Source organism: Sitodiplosis mosellana, unplaced genomic scaffold (assembly GCF_009176505.1).
Source record: "Sitodiplosis mosellana isolate CC-2019 unplaced genomic scaffold, AAFC_SMos_1.0 Smas_scaffold_6167, whole genome shotgun sequence".
Classification (NCBI taxonomy): Eukaryota; Metazoa; Arthropoda; class Insecta; order Diptera; family Cecidomyiidae; genus Sitodiplosis; species Sitodiplosis mosellana.
Window position 1 is genome coordinate 3,208,293 of NW_022601408.1, and position 20,336 is coordinate 3,228,628.

The following is a 20,336-nucleotide window of genomic DNA, read 5'->3' on the forward strand; positions in this document are numbered from 1 at the left end:
ATACATTTTTCTGGCAGTCGTACGCTCAATTTAGTCCATGACTGTATATGTACAAAAATACAAAATAAAATAAATAATAAATGAATGAATAATAATCGTTGTAAAACTACTCTAACTAATTGAAACTTGTATAGGATATTCTCAAACAAAATATACAAAATATGCTCGAAAATCAATTGCGACGATCGAAAACCAATAAATACTCGAATATAGTCAAAGCAATCTTGTGTGAAGCGAAGAAAAAAGCAAAAAGAGAAAAGGAGAAGAAGAAAATCCATTTGATTCTGTCATCGTTAAATTAATGCTCATCAAAAAAGAAGAAAAATTTGCAACAAGATAAATTACTTAAAGTCATTTGATCATTTCGCTAACCGAAAAACCACTAACTATATTTTATATTAACCGATTTTAATATTCGACCACATAACCGCAATTAATAAACATTTTAGATTGTTTACTAGATTTTAATTTGTTTTCACACGCAATTTCGTTATATATACACAGACGTAATGTATAATTGGCATTTTCATGGGGACTTGTACCGGGCGTCGGGTTTTCTGCGTCACCAAATGTGAACACGTGAACACATATACAGAGAGACAGAAAGAAACAACGCATGGAAATGCGAAAGTAAAAGCAATTGAACAAGTATGCAATTATTCGGCATGATCAAGCAAAATGGTTTAATACACGCCAAGCAAACACCACATGATGTATACAAGATAAATGCGGTAGCATAGAATGCTAGTGCGGGACTAAGAACAATTCCACGTTCAAAAGTAAATGTAGAAAAACGAAAAATAAGCGAAAGAAAACGGTGAAATAACGACACACATCTGAAATGTCGAAGCGACGACATCGAAGGCAACTGTGAAATAATTTAAACGGTAATAAATTAATAAATTTGTTTTTGATACGCAAAAAGTAGCGGGCGAAACACATTTGGGCTACCAGACTACATGGTGGGAGACGACACCACGACGTTTGAATTTAATGACTCATGGTAACACAACGAAAATCAATATATTACATACGGAATACACATTCGGCAACACTCCGTTGATGCTGAGCTGTGTGAGAGCGAGCACGAAGATGGTGACAGTGGCGGTGGCGACAATTGAAGAAACGAACGAACGAACGCAAGCGTGCGGTTCAGTTCAGTTGAGTTCAATTAGATGCCGATAAATTAATTAACATATACTGATCGTAAGCACATTCAACGAGTTCTTCTCTAAATCGAAATATGTGTAAATATTTGCGCTGCGCAACTGTTCATCAAAAATTCTTATAAATTCGATGGATTCAGTGAATTTGTGTGCCGTGCGAGCTTCGCTTCAAGCACTCTTTACAACTGAAACGATTATTATGATTGTAGCGGGCGTAATGCGCCACTTGATGCTTGAGCCGAAGATTTATTAATAAAGTCGGTTTCATTTCGTAGGGTTAATTTCGATGCGAAAACAGAAATTGTGATTGATTATTGTGTTGAAGCGAATGATTGAGAGACAGAGTTCGACATTTGAAAACAACCAATAGTTCGTTCAATATTTGATTTCGAAATGGGTAAAGTGTTTGGTGTGTGTGCGCATGCATTGTGCACATTGTCTTTTGATTAAAATGGCAAATACAGTATCACGAAATCGAAAATACCAACGTTCGATTAGTTGTGAAATCTTTGGAATTCATTAATTTGGATCGATAAAATGTCGAAGACACACGACAAAACGAAACGCAATGATCCGATTAACCAGAATGCAACGTTCCATTAATGGGATTGCGTCTGATTACAATGGTGTCTGAGACACTGAACAAATATTAGGAAATAACAATCAAATTTATTCAACTTAAAAGATTGTTTTAGAGCTCTTTTGCTGCATTTGTACAACTGAATGCACCAAAATAGAACAAAGTTTGATACGCTCACATATCAAAGCGCAATTCAGAACATTTGCATAACAATGATTTTTGACATTTGCATAACAATTTGTTGTATATTGCACGTAGAGTGTTTGTGCACAAAAATGGGTGTTCTGCATTCACATAATTCGTTTTCTCGCGCGAATGTTTTGATTGAATGCATCGATTTGCATTCAACTGATGAACGAAGGGGTGAGAGGAAAAGAGTTTGTATTGCGACGGTAGTTGGGTGCAAACTCATTACAGATATTTGAAAACGAACAAAAATTACACAACGCCATTCACAATACATATAGAATTGACAGCATTCGAATGCATGGATGCGATGTAAATTTTTAACAACAAACTCATAAACAAAATAAGCAAAGGCCATTTGGGAATATCACATTGAATTCTACTGTTTCAGCGCTGTTTGAATGTGCTGTTAAATTTTTTACAATGCAATAAACTGTAGTGGTAAACTAATGATCGTAAGCTCTATCAGTGAGCCAAGTTACTATATCGTTAGCCATAAGAACTTATACGAAAAATAGCACAGGTCGAGTTGCCAATCCAAAGCATCAACAGAAATGTTGTGTAGACATTAATAATGCGACAAAATCAGAAAAGAAAGAACGCATTGGGAACCTCGACGCTGGTTGGCACTGTTCCAATGACAATTACACATTTGTTCATATATTTTTGTTTTGTACATTTCGTTTAATTCACTTCATTCACGTATTGCATTCATCTTCGAATTGATTCAGTCATTTATTTCGTTTTGGCGACACCAGTCGGCGCGGCGCGTCTCATCAATTATGCGTCTGAATAAGAGTTTTAAAAATATTCCGTGAAAACATGAGATGTCTGAGCTCCGACTTCAATGGAGCTAGAAATGGAGTGGGAAAAATCGAGACGGAGAATGGGCCTCCGAAGACGCAGACCCCCGCAAGATAGAGGAGAAAGAGCAAACAATACTGATTGGAAAATGTGGAAATAACCAGTATGTTGAATAGCTTTTACAATTCCGACAGCTAATCGCTAATGAAATTTAAGCTTCATTGTATCATCAGTTCGCCGATTCATATATTTGCATGGTGCTGCCAAATACTGTATTACTCCCGCTTGAGTAATTCATTACAAAGAAACGTTGAGACATCGGGTATTCAATGAATTATTTATAGATCTTCATCACTCTATATATGTTATATACTCACTTTTCTAACAGTTGATTGCACATATTAAATGTCATAGCCATCAGTGCTACCATGATGTCGGCCAAAGCTAACGATATAACAAAATAATTCGTTATAACCCTGTATGATAAAAAAAAAAGAGGAAAGAAATGAGATGAGTAACAAAAAATACACACAATATATAATTGGCTGTTATTGACAATGGGTTCCTTAGTAATTTTACTTTTTATTTTCATTTTGGTTACAAAGTTGTTTGCAAACAATGCAATCGAATTTAAGTCAGTTGGCGACAGTAATAAGTATCATTGGTCTCGTGTTTCACAATTAACAACTGAGATGTTAATTTTGCGAAAAAGTTGAAAAAGTGTTTTCACAGCAACGAATATGTAAAAACCGGAAAAAATACCCATTTTCACTAATTTCTCGTGATTTTTATAAATCAATTGAAATGAAAACGCTCTCGTAGCGAACGCCTATAGTATCGTGTACACAAATCCAAGATATTTCATACAATGGAAGCAACATATTTTCTTGACTTGACTCTGTATGTTAGCTTTGATCACATCGTTCTCTCCGCTGTCATCATCGTTGTCGATTGTCGACAAAGATGACGACGATTCACTGTTTATGGAAGAGCATAAAAGTGGCAACTGTTTATTGCCATATAGAAATTTATGCAGACGTGATTGTGGAGAGTATAGAAATCTTTGGCAGAGACTTTTTGGGATCATGATATGTGTCATTTGCCATTTCCAGTCAATGGAAAACATTTCGGATTGAGCACGGCCAAATGGGGAAAAATCGCAATGATGAAGAAAATGTTTTCGATGAGATGTGAATGAAGCTGAATGTGGCATTGACAGAGAATGTTCTCAATTTTTTCTTCTTCGCATTTGTGTGCTCAATAACTGAGCACAGAGACAATAGAAAAAGTCGTTTGCAGGCAGTTATTTGCTCTTTTTTCCTCTTATTTATTTTTTTTTTTTTTTATTTCAGCAGTGACCCAGTTCATGCTCATATGAGCATTTTATATGAAATATGTTTACTTCCGTTTGCTGTTATTACCCAAACTGGATTTGGGCATTTTTGGCGCGTGGCTCCTATAACTGGATTGAAAACCAGATGAGAACCAAACAACCGGGCAAAAGTCGGCATGACAAAGAGGAAGAAGACGAAGAAAGAGAAACATGAAACGAATTTCTGACCGTTGAACGTGAATCACATTTCTATTTTACCGTTTTAGTAGATATTTGCCGCAAACCGAATGACTTGAATTCCATTTGATTTTAAGCCATTTTTTTTTTTCTGTAACTTACCTCAATTTTCTATTTCGCATCACAGATATAATAACTAGCAGATTGCCAAAAACGGCAGCTATTATAATTGATATCATTATAGATGCCTTGAATACAAAAAATAAAACATCTTTCCAATTTTGCTCCTTGACAACGCTTGGCGAAACGGTGCTTTGTATCGATGATGCGGTATCGGCTGACACAACAGCGGCAGCGGCTAAATCTAGTGTCGTTGTTGTTGTTGGCGATGTTGTTGTTGTTGCTGTGGCCATTGCATGGTACTGATGCTGTCGTTGTGATTGCTGGATAATGGACAACCGAATGCAAAATGACAAAAAATTACAACGTGTTTATGGCAGTGAAACATTTCAAAAGTGCAAATTAAGATGCTAAACAATTTTAGCTTTCATTTAATTATTACTGTTAAATTCTCGTGAACGTTCTTCCATTATCTAAAGGTTTTTTTTTTTTCTTTTTGGAAGACGTTCGTGATTCGTCGTTCGAATATAATTTCAACTTGAAATGAATATTTAAAAAAAAAAAAATGAAAATATTGGTTATTCTATTCTAGATTCTACCAAATTTAGTTAAAATACTATCAAATGACTTACCAATGCGTTCGATGGTGGTCCGGATGAACCATAAATTCCAAATATATTTTTCGATATTATTAGCAAAAATATTATTATGTATTCTGGAGTTTTATTTAGTAGACACATTTTTATTGCTTTTAATTATTTATGTTTGTATGATTTACTATGAAAGTTGATGTGTATTTTTGTATTTATCTCTATCTGTCTCACTTGCTCACGCTGGGGTATCAATCTGGATGCTACGTATATTTCACTAGTTTTCTTTTAAATCGTTGGACTGTTGTTGTCGAATTCTCTATAAGTAAATAATGTTTCTTCCTTTTGGCTTGCTTTTGATGTTGATGTTATTGTTGTGTGTGTGTTTGTATATTTTTTTTTTCTAGTTTTAGTTTGTTTTTTCTTTTCCTTTTAATAATTGTGTCGATCCACTCAATAGCGTACGTGTCTGCTGTTCACCATTCGGTTTTTCCTTCGTTTTGTATTATTAAATTATGTATGTTTAATGATAATGAACTGTCGACAAAAATTGACGACAAAGAAGACAAAAGAAGACGTTGGATGTTTGATAATAGATGCTTGTAGATACTTTTGCGCTGTGTGCGCTTATAATCTATATAGAAATAGCAGCGATGCGATTATATTTGTATCAAAATCAATACACTTGGTTTTTTCTTTCGACTATTTGGTGTGTCGATCAGTTGTATTTGGCTTGTGTTCAACTTAATAATACGATTTATACTGTTGGCCATTGTAATTTTAGCACATTCGCCTGAAATGAGATAGAAAAAGACAAACAAACATCAAATATTAGATGCGAGTGAAATTGACAAGAATAATGCTAATGACGTTGAAAAAAAAAAAAAAAAAAATTAAACAGCTATTGAGATTTGAGAGTCGGTTTGAGTGTCATATTAGATTTTTGCCTGAATATTTTGTCGTTTGGCATATAGGTAGGTCTATTAAAATACGCATTCAATTTGACACTTAATCTCGCTTACAATTTTCATTTTTTTGTGTCTTTCATTTCGTTCGTATATTAGAATTGGTGCGAGTAGCATGTGCGCTCTAATAATACTGAAAACGATAAAATTCAAAATGACAAAAAAGTTGAAGCAGCACACTGACATTTGGCCAAATTTTTGCTTTAATTGATTGATTCTTTTTACAGTGCAAGTGAAACATATAAAACAAACGCTTCAAACGACAGTGTCACGTCATTGAGTCATGTTTCTTCTTCTCAACAATTTCAATTTTTCTATGGCGAGATCATTAATGCTTATTATCGAGCTTATGGTCATTTGCTTTATAGCTAACGTTTCCAATTTATTAGGTACTTTGACCGTCGAGCCGATATAGCGGTCCAATATCGAATGGCAGCGTCAAGTATACATTTTGCTTTTATTCGTTGCTTAACGCAGAGTAATATATCGTATAACGACCTTCTGAATAAAAATGCCAATGGGATCAGCTTAGGCAATTATTTCAACATGTGGCCATACCCCGATGATCCGGAGACATATACTGTTTTATTTTTTGTTTCATTCTGTCGACTCGTTGATATTCATATTTTCCATTAGCATTATTATTGTGATACACGCTTTCTTTTTTGCGCTTGGATTGATCATAACAAAGCGCACGTTTCGAATGCGCCGTGCCATTATAAAGTAACTCGAGTACTTTATCATATCAAATTAAACACTCAATTGTTTTCAGGGCAAATTGTCACAATTGCGCTAAATTCCATTCACGTCTATCTGAGTGTCTGAAACGTTTTATTCGAAGTGCACATCAGACAAATCGAAGTGATAGAAAACAATTTATATACATAATAAAAAAAAAGGAGTATGTATAACGACCTGAACAACAAAAAAACACATGAACTGACCAGAATATAGCAAATAAGCGACATTCATAGACAGCAGATGAACAGAAACACATACATTATATATGATATGGAGAAGAGGACGAAGAAAAACATCCAAATGATACACGTACTTATTAATGCCATCGTTACTCATTACACGCAATGAAAAGCAATAAAAAGTAGACTGGATGGCCAAATTGTGAACAGCAATCGAAAGTATACAAATCACAAGCGGCCGTGAATACATTCCATCTGTGTTAGTGTATGTATGTGTATGTTGGTGCAATATTTACATCACATTCATTTCTCAAAATGCGATTCAATAAGCAACAAAGGAAAGGTAAGTGATACACACTGAGTGCGAAACAGGGAACAAAATGGTAAGAAATATGGTAGCCAATTCGAGTGTTTTGAGCCACACGTGCACACATGAGATGGCGCACAGCACACACCAAAAGAAAGATAAATGGTGAGCGCCCGTATGATGTGCGTTACAAAACATAAATACATATAACGCCGTATCATCAACGTTAACGGCAATTTTATCATCCTCAATCAAGTAAAACGTATCCTTTTGCCTGTCTTCTGCGTTGCCCCCGCCCGACACTTTTTCATTTCAGTTTTTTTTTTGTTCGTTTCAATTTTTCCCTCTTCTTCTTTCATTTTTTTTTTTCCTTTTTCTCTGGCTCGCAAAACAACATCAATAACAAAAAAAACACACATATCAAAAAACGCATATTGAGTTTTTCTTTTTTGATCCACGTGAAAGAAAACCTAACAAGCCATAATGCGTGTAAGATTCGATTTAGTTCTTCTCCTTCTTTTCTATCCTTCATTTTCTATAAATCGTTTTTGTACGTAACAATTTTTTCCTTCATTCCTCTCCTTGTATCATTCCATCATTCTTCTACTTCCTCTGTTCAGTTTTTGTTCAGCTCTTATTTCTCCCTCGTTGAATGTGTTGATGCTATTGCTATAAATTTCCATTTTATTGAACATAACTCTTACACCAATAACGATTGGTATTTCAATACTTTTGGTAAAATTTTCCGTTATTTTCGCATATGCTCGGGCTTGTGTTCATTTTCTGTTGGGAAAAAAGTTTTCCGTTCACATCTTTCACCATTTCTACATTCACAATGCCAGAAAGATTACCAAACATACTATACAGGTTAGTGTGGGCTTTCAATACTTTCATTTTATGTCTGTGTATTGAAAAGCTGTCACTAGGCCAAGCATTTTCTAAATGATGATAAGTGAATATTTCCATTGTTCGATATGCAGTGATGCTATTTTGCACTTACTTTTTCAGGTGGGAATGAAATGAAACTTTTGAAAAATCCATCCAACACTTTAGATATCTTCAAAAGAAAGAATGACTAAGATTTTTGGAAGATATTGGCAGTGTCAAATGTTGTCCTTCTTTGACCAAATCACGCATCACCGCCAAAATCTCTATCATACTTTGATTCGTTTCAAGATTCAAATTAAATGTGATCCGATTTGATTTAATCAAAATCTGACAATTGACATCAGCAGAATGCTATTTAAGAGAGCACAAAATCAGTGACAAGTGACAGAAAACTATATCGTGACAAAAACAGTTGATAATAAATATAGAAGGCTTGCAAAAGGATTCACCACGATTTATTGTTGCATGAAGAAGAGAAGTGGAAAAACAACACAAAATCCCTTTAATCTGCTGTAGAAATAACTCCGAACAAAATATATGGACTTTCGTGATTTTATCGATATGTGAGAGACATCCCGTGTGCAAATAAAATGACTAACAGTCACTCAGTTGTATGTAACTGTATGTAGTGATACACAACTAAAACTGGCTAAGTTGATTGAAATCATGCGTTTCGTATGGAGACCATCACGTTTAGTTATTCTTTCAGTCAGTCGACTAATTTGGGACATTTTGACTAAGTGTGATTTGTGATTGAAGTCAACTGCAGTTGCTTATTTTGTTCCAGACAATCACTTTTAGTCAGTTAAAATGTCCCAAATTAATAAAAAAAATTCCACACGGGATGGGAGAGGCTACGTACATACAACCGAAACCGGCAACTACATAGCGAAAAAAGTAGTGACAAGTATTGTTTGCAAAACGATGAACACTACGATGACAATGAGCAAAGAGAGAAGAAAAAAACTATTTGGCATAACATTAAATGGCTTTTAGTGTTTCTCAACACGTGAAACTGTTCGGTTCGCGCTCCAAATAATACAACTAAACAGTTTCACAATCGAATGAGTTGAAAGAGCTTTTCAAGTGGATGATAGATGTGTTTTTTGTTCGAAAAAAAAAGAAGCTTTGTGCTCAACACTAATGTCGGAGAATAAAAGATCTTCCAGCATATACACAGAAGAAAAGACATTTCGTATTCACATGGAAAACCTACATTAACCGTCTTCACATATTTCTTTTCGTTCAATTTGCTCCTATGTATTTATAAAATACGCAAGCAAGATAGAGACCGGAAGAGTGTGAAAGAAAGAAAGGGCAGAAAAAAAGAACAAACAAACGAACCGAAAAAAGTGTGAAGGTTTTTTTTTTTTACTCATCTAAATTGATGATTTGACGTTTAGTTCAACTAAACCACAAACATGATCGTCTTCGGCAAAGATGGATGGTTACCATTTTATCTCTTTCTCTCTACCTCACTCGCGCTCGTATTCACTGATTGCAAGAATAAATGATCGAAAATGGGGCGCAATGTAAGCATAAGATGCATTCAACTGAAAATGACAATCGAATAGACGAATGAATTCGATATACAGTTGGTTTAACGGAAAAAGGAACCGGATGAACCCAAACTGTTTCTGAAAGAGAAAACTCTTCCATTATAATGCCATCAACAAATTTTTTCCTTCGTTCTGAATAGGAACGAACGTGTAATCATCACAACTGAAGAAACCACTCAATTAAACATTTTTGCATGTTCGCCCCTGTCTGACAAATGTTGGGACAGTTGAAAATTTCTCTGAGGCACAACCATATCCGGTTCGATAGTTGAAAAATAGAGTGGTGTCGACTAAAAACACATCGCATCGTCTGCTTTTCTCGTATTCGTAACCGCTTTCTATGCTATCGTTCAGGCGATTGTCTGTTTGCGTTCCGGTTTGTTAAATCAAGCAAAGTGAACGGGTGACAAAAGCGTGTAATGCTAAAAGCAAATAGGCGCACATTAGAACAACATGAACAAGAGCACACAAACGATTGCAAGAATGCAGAGACGAAGTGGAGGTGCATTACGACAATTTCGTGATGAAACTGGGAATATAAAAAAGCAGCTGATATCTGCCGACGGCGCTATGACAAGGGTTGTAAAGATTTGATCTTATATATATATATATATACACACACACAATTTTATGTTGAGGCCGTCAAAAGCGGATCTCTAAATCCATATTTAGAATAGGTGCCACTTGGAAATATCAGTTATCAGACCAAATTTATCCGAATAAAATCTTAAGCTGCGCGTGTGTGTGTCTGTGTCGAATTATAAGTCCTATTTTTTTATGTTTTTATGTCAAAACACCAAAGTAGGAATCACCATTACATGCACCCGCTTAACAACAATGCAAGCAATAAAGTCTTTTTGTTCGATGCCGAAAATACAACGTGTATTTAAATAGAGGGACTGAAACGTGTGAACCCACTTCATTTTGTGCGTATGTATGTGTGTGTGTATGTATGTATGTGTGTGTGTGTGTGTGTGTGTGTGTGTGTGTGTGTGTGTAAGGCAGAAGACCGTACTGCAAAGAAACGGTATTCGGAACCATTTTGAAGAGCCAAGACCACTTGCGATCATATCGCTTGTCGCAAAGGTGATGAAGTAAAGTAGATACAGCAAGGATATTGGTCTGGTGTTGACGTTTGATGGATGTGATCTGAAATTGGCCTGGTGTTTTGTGAACAATTTCAACCACCAAAATAATATGTATCACAAGCACTACAACTCAACGGGAGATTTTGTCAAAGACGAGGCTAAACTAAATTAATTTAACGCAAACTTTAAATGGATTAATGATATCAGTTGTTCAAGGTGCACGTTCTTTCTGTGGCCAAGGATTTAACCTTTTCCAACTTAGCAATCTATCGGTACTTCATCTCGTGTGTATTTTATTGGTTTCTTTCTTTGACATACGACGATGTTTGTAACGTTTCTTTATCTTGTAATAACTTAATAATATTTCTCGTGCTCTCAATGTGATTTCCATACAAATCAATATTCTACCTGCAAAATATTCAAATGGCTGCCAGCAAATGTGAGTTCTTCTGAGAGCACATCAAGATATGGAATGGTGAATCCAAAATTTTGTGTGCTGTGCTGTGCTGTGCTGTGCGTTACCTTTTGCATGAGCAAATCCCAGCAGTTGGGCACAACAGCAACAAAATCACACATAGAGAGAGGCAGTACACAATAGTGGGATAAGATCAAATGTAGTTTAGATGCAAAATATATGCAAATTAGTCAGGTTTATTAGATGCTGTTCAGTTGTGGGTCCTTATTGTTTGCCTTTGTTATCCCATTTTGTTTATTATTGGTATTGAAATGTTTTTGAGGACTTTTGAGTTGTTGTATGTGTTTTTTTTTTTTTTGAAGTGGTCAGTGGTAATGGTCAGCGGCAAAAGAATCTGTGTTAATAATTATTCATTTAATTATAGCTTGTTGATACGCAGACACACACACACACCTACATACTCAAACAATGAATGTTTGGCATTTTATGTTTGCTGCTTTAGTTTCAATTTCCTGCTACAAAATGGAAAAACCATCCACATTTCTGAAGAATTAATAACATTGTTTGACTCCGACTCTATGTTATGTATGGCTTGCATTCAGAAAGAATTATGCACACAAATGTTTCCAGCGGTCATAATTTATGACTCATAAATTCAAAGCACATTTATTATCAAATATAATATGGATTACATCTTCTTTATTTTTTGATTCCACTCGGTTATGGGACCGAGACAACTCGGTACAATGCAAATGGAAATATTATTGCACAGTCAAATGAGCACTGTCAAGTGGTTTTTGGCATACGACATCATGAAAAGGGTGATATTCTTCTGTGTGAGTGTATGTGTTTTCACACACCACACTGCGTTAGTTAATGAATCAAAGAGATTTTCTAAATTGCGATCGCATGTACCTATTTTATTGCACCTTACACATTTCTCATAGACAATCATTTGAAAGAAGGTGAATACTGATCTACCCTCTTCATCAACATTTTGCGAATGTAGTAATGCACTTTAAATTATGGTTTTTTAATGTAATTTGCTCTCTTTACCATATTTATATATCATTTCATATCAGATATGTTCCGGGTAAATAGATGGAAAATGGGAAGAATCTTTGTTGCAAACTGTGGCGCAATTTTCCAGGACACCTAGACAGTTTGAAGAGAATGAGCAGACTCGACCTACTTTCGTTACATGCAAATTATGGCGTTTCATTTACAATTTTATGAGTTACTTTACATATTCAGCTGCACTCTCCAACAGCATTGCTGAGTGCTGCTATTGACACAAACCAACTCAAGGTAATTGGGTCATCTTCATTGAAGCAACTATTGCTGCTACTGCTGTTGTGGCCATTGTCACACTCTTTCACACTCTGGGTCGATATTACGAATGGTATTTCTTGCATTTTAACCATGGTTTTTAGTGTCAACATATTGTGAAAGTGATTCAATCAAATGGATTTCTATTTATTTGAGTGTTATATAGTTGTTCGTTTTAATGTCTTTTCATGTTTTCCCGTATAGATTTATTTTTTTTTATGGAAAAACCATGTAATTGGTCAATATGAGGAATTGACAATTCTGAAATGCTATGGAAAAAGGTAGCACTAGGTGGTCAGTTTAAATATGAGAAATACCAGTTACAATAAGCAGTACTCACTCAACAAGTAATGAAATCAGACAAATTGCCTCCAAATGTGAAACAGTGCAAAAAAGGAAACCAATTGATATTGGGTATATAGGAAAAAGGTGATCAACATCGAATATAGCAGTTTCATCAAGTTATTTCTGACCGAATATGCGTTGCTGGTGGGATTGTATATTGTCAACATATGTTTGATATCCTTGCTACTTCGCTGCTATCCAAAAAAGGTGAAGTAAATTCAAAACATATTATCATTTTGTACCGAAGGCACATCAGAATTGCCAAAAAGAACATTTTATTCTTGATAAAGAGTCGACAGTCCAACAGAAGCAACGATATTAATGGCAGGTATATGGCTGCTTTCGTTTAGACCAATTTGCCATTGTACGCAGCGTCTCTCTCTCTCTCTCTCTCTCTCTCTCTCTCTCTCTCTCTCTCTCTCTCTCTCTCTCTCACTCTGAGAGATTGTAATGAATGGAAAGGTGAAGACGAAAACTCACGTTTAGTTTGGTTTTTTCTTCTTGCTAGCACAGTTAAACATCCGAAACTGTTGTAAACAATCATTTTGTGAGATTCCCAACAGCTATCCATTTGTGCGGAAAGAAAAAGAAAAAAAGGTAGCACGTACCGTAAAACATTTATATCCAAGAAATAGACCATTGCTTTTGTTCGCAAAGACCGATAAAATTGTGTGTAGTGAGTGGCTGTGCATGTGCATTATTTGCTCATAGTTTTTTTTGTTCAATTTTGTTTTATTTTCATCAGGGGATCAACTTCACATAATGCTATTGCTGCTAAATTTTTAGAGCGGTTTTTTTTTTCATTTTGATACGGTCCATACTATGTCATTCTGCGGTACATTTCGGTTTGATATGATTTTTTTTCGGCTGGGTTTCAAATTTCTGATCTCCTCCCCTGTGTCGAACTGAATACAATGATAATAATTCAATATAAAAATGAAATAATGTTTTGTTGCCGTTTCGTCAAGTGAGCTATTGTGCTATTAAGAATTAACGTAAAAGCAATTGCTTGTTTTATATTTTTAATCATCTCGTGACCGTTAAATGAAAGTATGATACGACTATAGAGCACAGAACAAGGGGCGCATTGAAGCCGTTTGCTAAAAATAGATAGTACACAACAAAAGCGAAATTGACATTCACTCAAAATGATGGCAACCGCAGATGACAGTATCACTTTGAAAAATGTCAAAGCCTAATTCAGAAACTCAATATATTTGCATTTTATTGAGAAATTGAATGTAAAGCATGTGTTCACAATGCATGAATAGAAGATAAAAGAAAATAAAAAAAAACTGCGCACAATTGAACAGAAAAGTAAATTTGGGAAAATTTGAATTAAATCCAATGATAAGTGAGAGAAACAGAGAGTTGAAAAAAGTTGCCTGTTCAACAAAATTGTTATTCTGGCTTGTGGTTAATCGAACAGAATTGAAATAGAAGTGCACAATGCATATCCGAGGCAAATTCGTACATAAGATAAAAATGTTAAGCCAACTGTGAAAAGTGCTAGAACGCATGTTACGAGCGATGAGATTGTCTGTATAGCAAAAGTCAAAAAAAGTACAAATTAGATTTGAATACATAGATGGATCGACTAGCAGAAACTCTCTTGTTGATAAATAACAACATCAAAAACTGCATCAACTAGAAATGCGGAATAAATCCGAAAAGCGAATAGTATAGAAACAACTAAATCAACTACCTACAAATACGCCATAAGAGACAAAGTAGCTGCCACATCTCATTCATACCAGAAATACGGTATGGAAATCTTTGGTGAATTCAATGATTCCGCATGGAATCCGATTTTACATCGGAACAACCAACGAGCAAGAGGGAGATGGAGAAATAGAGAGAGAAAGTAAAATACACATATGTGTGTCTATATATCCCATGGATGAGTTGAAACGTGAACGCGAATGAATAAATGCTGATGGTGCACACAGACCAACAAGTCACGGTTTATTCGATTTTGCCAAATGTAAACATCGGCGACAATATAAAATTCACTTTGATTACATTTGGAAAAAGCTTTATATGCTTTTTTCTGTTTACAGTGTTCCTTTGCGCAATGTATAATAATGTACACATCAAGCAGCCACAACCAAATCTTTGATTTATTCAATGTTCGGAACGTAAACGTCGTCGTATATGGCTGTAATTCCTTTTTTCATGTATGACTTGATGAAGGAAAAAGGAAAATTATATTTTTTAATAAATGTCGTACTGTGAGAAAATACAATGTACGCTGGCATGTACACCACATGAAATAAGAACACACATTATTTAAACAGGGAAAACATTTCAGATGTGAATTTACTTGAATAAAGTACTGGGATTTGCGGTTTGGGATTGGGGAGAGAGGAAGTGTGTGTGGGAAAATAAACCTGGTTCTGTAATTTACGGGCAATTCCTATTTTTTATAATGTTAAGCGCATCTTTGATAGGCGTGCAAACATTCCATTTCAAACAGAATGCGCACTGAGAAAAGGCTGGAAGGAAATATTCCAATCCTGCGTTGTAAATGTTGTCATTGCAGACGATTTTTTGAATTGTTCAACCATGGTTGGAATTTGACAAGTGCGAAAACGTAGCTGCACAACAGATACACTCTGTGGTCACGTTTGACGTTTATTTTGCCCTGTTTTTATTCTTTACAACAACAAATCATACACATTCTGTATAGTTCGGTACACTGTATACAGAAATTCCAGATGGCGCCAGCTATATTAAATCGCTAGTTGTGCAGCTACGTGCGAAAATGCTATCAATATTCCAACCATGGTTGGACAATTTACAAAATCATTTGCAATGAAAACATTTACAACACAGGATTGGAATATTTCCTTCTAGCCTTTTCTCAGTGCGTGTATGACTTCATCTTTTGAGTGAAAAGAAATGGTTGTCAACAATTTACACATTTTGTCTAGGGGCTTATGACTCTCGCGAATATTGTGAATTCATTTACATTAACGTATTAAAATACGAGTGGCTTGAATGATTGGGTCATTTCTTTTCTATCTCGATTGTATATATGGCAATAATGTATATTTTGTTCAATTTCTTAAAATTCTAAGATAATTGGAATTCGAAAATGTTTTCGCGAATATTCAAAATAAAATAAAATGCTTAAAATTCATGTTATTCAAATGCATTTTTAATTCGCAGATACTTTTAACAATAATTGACAGCTCACTCGCACATTAGTGCCTATTCATGCATTTGCAATGCTTCCATATAACATCTATGTATATATGTATGGCGCGCTAAAGAACTTGTTGGAAACTTTGCCCATGGATTGCATTCTTAACTTCTATCAATGTATTGTTTATGGTTTTTTGGGTGCGTTCATCTCTCAATTGTACTGATTTGACATTTAGAGCATAAATTTTTTCCGAGTGTTTTTGAAATTTGGAGTTTGTTCCGCCCCTTGTATATTTCGAATGCGCTAAACGTATTCCGACCAGGATTTGTTTGACTTAAATAAATAATATAAAACTTCTATATAGTAATGTTATCATTAATGAGATTTAGCGCCACCTGTCGCAAACCATGCATACTAATCAATATGCTAAATAACGTTCAATCTTTGATCCGTTCAGTTTATGCGACCAGATGTTATCGAATAGCAACTTTGTCTAGTGTGCGACATGGGCGCTCAAAGCTATCGTATTTGAAAAAAAAAAAAACTCGGTCGAAAGCATCTCTTGTCAGCGGAAAAGAGACGAATATTTTAGGGCCATATATTATGAAATGAGATAGTAGAAGCATATAAAGAACACGAAAAACTCGAATGCATTCATAACAGTGAATGTACAAACAATGACGAAAAATGGGTTCATGCTTACCGGGGAGCAAACTCTTGAATGGATTATACGCTTTCACATTGTCGGCAAAGTTTTATGATGCGCATTTCGCGCGTCCATCACATATATAAAACTGAATCGCTTAAGAAGCGTAACTTTTCAATTGAGCCATTGTTTCATCGCAACATGTGCACTTTACATGATGGCTGTAATGAAATGTGAATGTAATTGATGCATCCGATTTCATTTTATTCATAATTTTACATTTTGAATCTGAAGAACCAAGTCACAAAAGCCCCCATCGCATTCTTTCCTTCTCGCTCGCTCGTTCGTTCCTTCGCTTGCTCCACTCTTCATTGTGTGCGAATAAAAGGAAACTTTTTGTTCTAATTGTTCTTCAAATATAATTGTTTGCATATGAATGTTTTGGTTGAAGAAAATAAAATGGAGAATATCATGGAGTGACGCTGCTCGGGTTAAATTTGATTAATTTTATATTTGACTCACTTTCTTTATTCATTAACGGCATTCAGAATTTTAAACAATCAAATAAAATCCACCGGCATTATTTCGCACAAAGGCTAATTCTTCTTCTTCTTTTTCGTCATCGTAGTCTTCGCCCTCCCTTTTTTCTTTCGCATCATGTAAATTATCAAATAGTGGCATCAGTTTGATAATAACGATGTGGGTTCTTTATTCTTAAGAGGTCATTTATTGATTTTCACTCGAAAAACATTGTTTTCTACCAACTCCTGACCTATTTTTTGTTTGCTTCTTTGAATTATGAAGGTGATATATTGCAAGATTTCATTACGATGATGCATTATGTATTCTACGAATGCTTCGTAAAATGCGTATCGCAGCAAATTCTAAATTTACAATCGTAAAATAAATACGACTTCATCGTAACATTTTTCGATGCAAAACTATGAATGCCTTTCGTAAATCTGTACTTTTTTCAAAACTCAAAAAGTCTTCATCGTAATATGCACGAATCAATCGTAGATATTACTAAGCTATCTCAATATACACACACACACGGAAAAAAGGTTTAAATATTCGTTACGCCCAATTTTTTCCTTGAAATAAACCAAAATTTGAGATTTCGCAGACAAAATTTATTTCGGCGCCTCCATTTTACATACATTATATAGGTCGAAAAATAAATTTTGTCTGAGAAATCTCAAATTTTGGTTTATTTCAAGGAAAAAAAATTGAGCGTTGCGAATATTTAAACCTCTTTTCCGTGTGTGCACTACGCCATCGTAATATATACGAATGATTCGTAAATATTATAGCGGCATCGTCATATTCACGAATAAAATATTTTAAAATTTACCACGATACATTTTGAGCGTGCACATTGTTCACATCGTTTGCTCTGGATTCAGATAGGATTTATTTAACCCTTTGATGCACAATTTTTTGTTTTTGAATCATTTTGATTTATGTTTTGTGCCACGATAAATAGAGAAAAATCTCATATTTAGATTTTTGAAAAATTGCGTATTTGTCGAGGAAATCGGAAAAGAGTCAAAAGTGTCAAATCATTTCAAATCACTAAAAGCTTGAAAAAATTAAATTTCGTAAAACTAATGATGCAGAAAGTTAAATTGATGTGTTTTGGTCCTACGAGTCCAAATTTGACAATTGAAAAGAATGTACAAACCCACAAGATAAGAAGAGGGAAAATGTGGAATCCTGCTATAATTTAATAATAACTTTCCATTCTGCTAACCAATTGTAGCCTGTAAAGTATCAAATGAAAGCTAGTTCAATTCCCTACTTTTGTTTCCAAACAAGAATGCAAAAATATTCAGTGGTTTCATAGCTATAGCGTCTGGCGTATCTAGTTACTTTAGGAACCGATATGTGATAAAGGGTTAAAATCGTATTTCAACGGAATTCCATCCACAGACAATGAGAACAAATAATTTCATTTTTTTAAAAATGTCAATATTACTTTAAATTCCGCTGAGCCCTGCATTTATCTTTGGTAAATTGTTATCTCTTTTTTGTATACATAAGCTTTGCTCTAAAGTCATTTTTTACTATGTTTTTCGAAACCATTGTGGAAAAAGTGGCCAAAACTCATGCAAATACACCCCATTCAATTCGGAGAGCTGCAATATTTGTGAGCTTCATGGGAATTTTTTTTATAGTAAATACTTTAATCCAAACACTTAGGACGACGAAAAAAAACAAAAACACACAAAAGTTGTACACAATGGAAAAGTTGTGAAAATTGGGCTCAACTTATCGCCATTTTTAAAATGCATCAAAATTAAATTTTCTGCGATAAAGTGGCGGGGTGTTGCATCTGACATAATTTATATTTGCATCGACAGACTCAATGGGACCTAATACTCAATGAAAATACATTGTTGTCCAGGTATGGAACAAAGACTATAAAGGCATGAGAGTGATGCTTGGCGCCACTGTACTTTCCGTACACACCATTGCAAGCATGGAAAGAGATGGCGCCACCACAAATCCCATGCGCAACATTATTTCAATAGACGGTCTGATTGAAAAGATTGATCTAATTGGAAGGTTATTATTGGTTGCTATAGTTTAATCATGAAAGCATCGTCATAACAATTATTTCATTGTACGCATTCAAACGGCATTTTGTAACGAATTCAGAACTACCAATAATAAATGGAGTTTAATATCCTTATTGTTTGAATTCGGCAATCGGCATTCTCGGTTTTCAATGGGACATTTGCAATTTCATATTTTCGTCATTTTAAATCGAAAACAACACATGATGGAAAAAAAATACGCCCACACACACAATATTTAATTTTATATCAATTGAATTTGAGATAAAAGAGTAAAAATTGGCGAACAAGACAATGTATGACAACGCTTCAATATGATTGATCGAAATTATGCGGATTATCAATGATTATACCATAAATGGTAGTTTCAATAACAGCAAATGTGTATAACAAATTGGAGAAAATAATGTTTCGTCTAAACCAAATTTTTCAGTCGTATTTCAAGAGCTTAACGCTTCAGATAACCTTTCTTTGAATGCGTGAATACCAAGATTATTTTGGACCGTTCTTTTGTCCAACGATTTCTCAAGCATTTCTTTTTTGATTTTATTTTCTGTTTTCTCATATACCTATTTTTGCCTGTTTCAAATTCAGGAGACCCTAAATAATTATAATATGGGCTTGGTTTTTTTTAACGAGATGAGAGTTGAATGGTGTTTTTTCAATTCTTTTACTCTTTTTCCGGTCAATTGTATAGCTTTGGCTCAATCTTGGCGGTAGAATAATATAATAAAAATAAAAGTAGTGGCCTGCGATTGACAATAATTTAATTTGTGTATTTGCATTTTTTTTTTATTAGAAACATATTTTTTCCATAAAAAGACGTTTTTAAGTTGTACACCCAATACATTGCCCGTATAATATTTTAATGCTTGCCTGACGTCTATTAATTAAAAACATTTTGATAAGCCTGCAATTAGTTGACTTGTTGTCATTGCTACAAAAATGTAGTTTAGCAAAAAGAAAAAGAGTTATCTTCAATTAGTTTGGCATTCTTGACATGGCTTGTTTCTGTATGGTATTCATGTTGTTTCATTGTTTCAGTTAGCCATCGACTTGAGGCGGAAAGTTCGAATTATCCTCATTGTCACCATTCATCACGAATGTTTGTCCATCCAATATGGAAGTCAAATTGTCGATCGCTTTAGTGGCTATTGTTCTGGAATATAACAAACGTTTGCTTCTTGAATG

At 34.7% G+C, this 20,336-nt stretch overlaps 1 protein-coding gene across 4 annotated transcripts in view; it reads right to left on the bottom strand.

The window, feature by feature from the left end:
* Window positions 1–20,336, bottom strand: part of LOC129575511 (octopamine receptor beta-2R) — a 44,560-nt gene that overhangs the window by 14,840 nt on the left and 9,384 nt on the right. For 3 of the 4 annotated variants that reach the window (XM_055459249.1, XM_055459252.1, XM_055459251.1), the window contains 3 exons: window positions 4,999–5,749; window positions 4,409–4,689; window positions 3,114–3,212 (listed from right to left, as the gene is read on the bottom strand). In XM_055459249.1, coding sequence (XP_055315224.1) covers window positions 3,114–3,212; window positions 4,409–4,689; window positions 4,999–5,106 — 488 coding nt within the window. In that variant the 5' untranslated portion in view covers window positions 5,107–5,749. Of the gene's footprint in view, window positions 1–3,113; window positions 3,213–4,408; window positions 4,690–4,998; window positions 5,750–13,252; window positions 13,325–20,336 lie in introns of those variants that run through there. The other variant, XM_055459250.1, reaches the window with a different exon arrangement.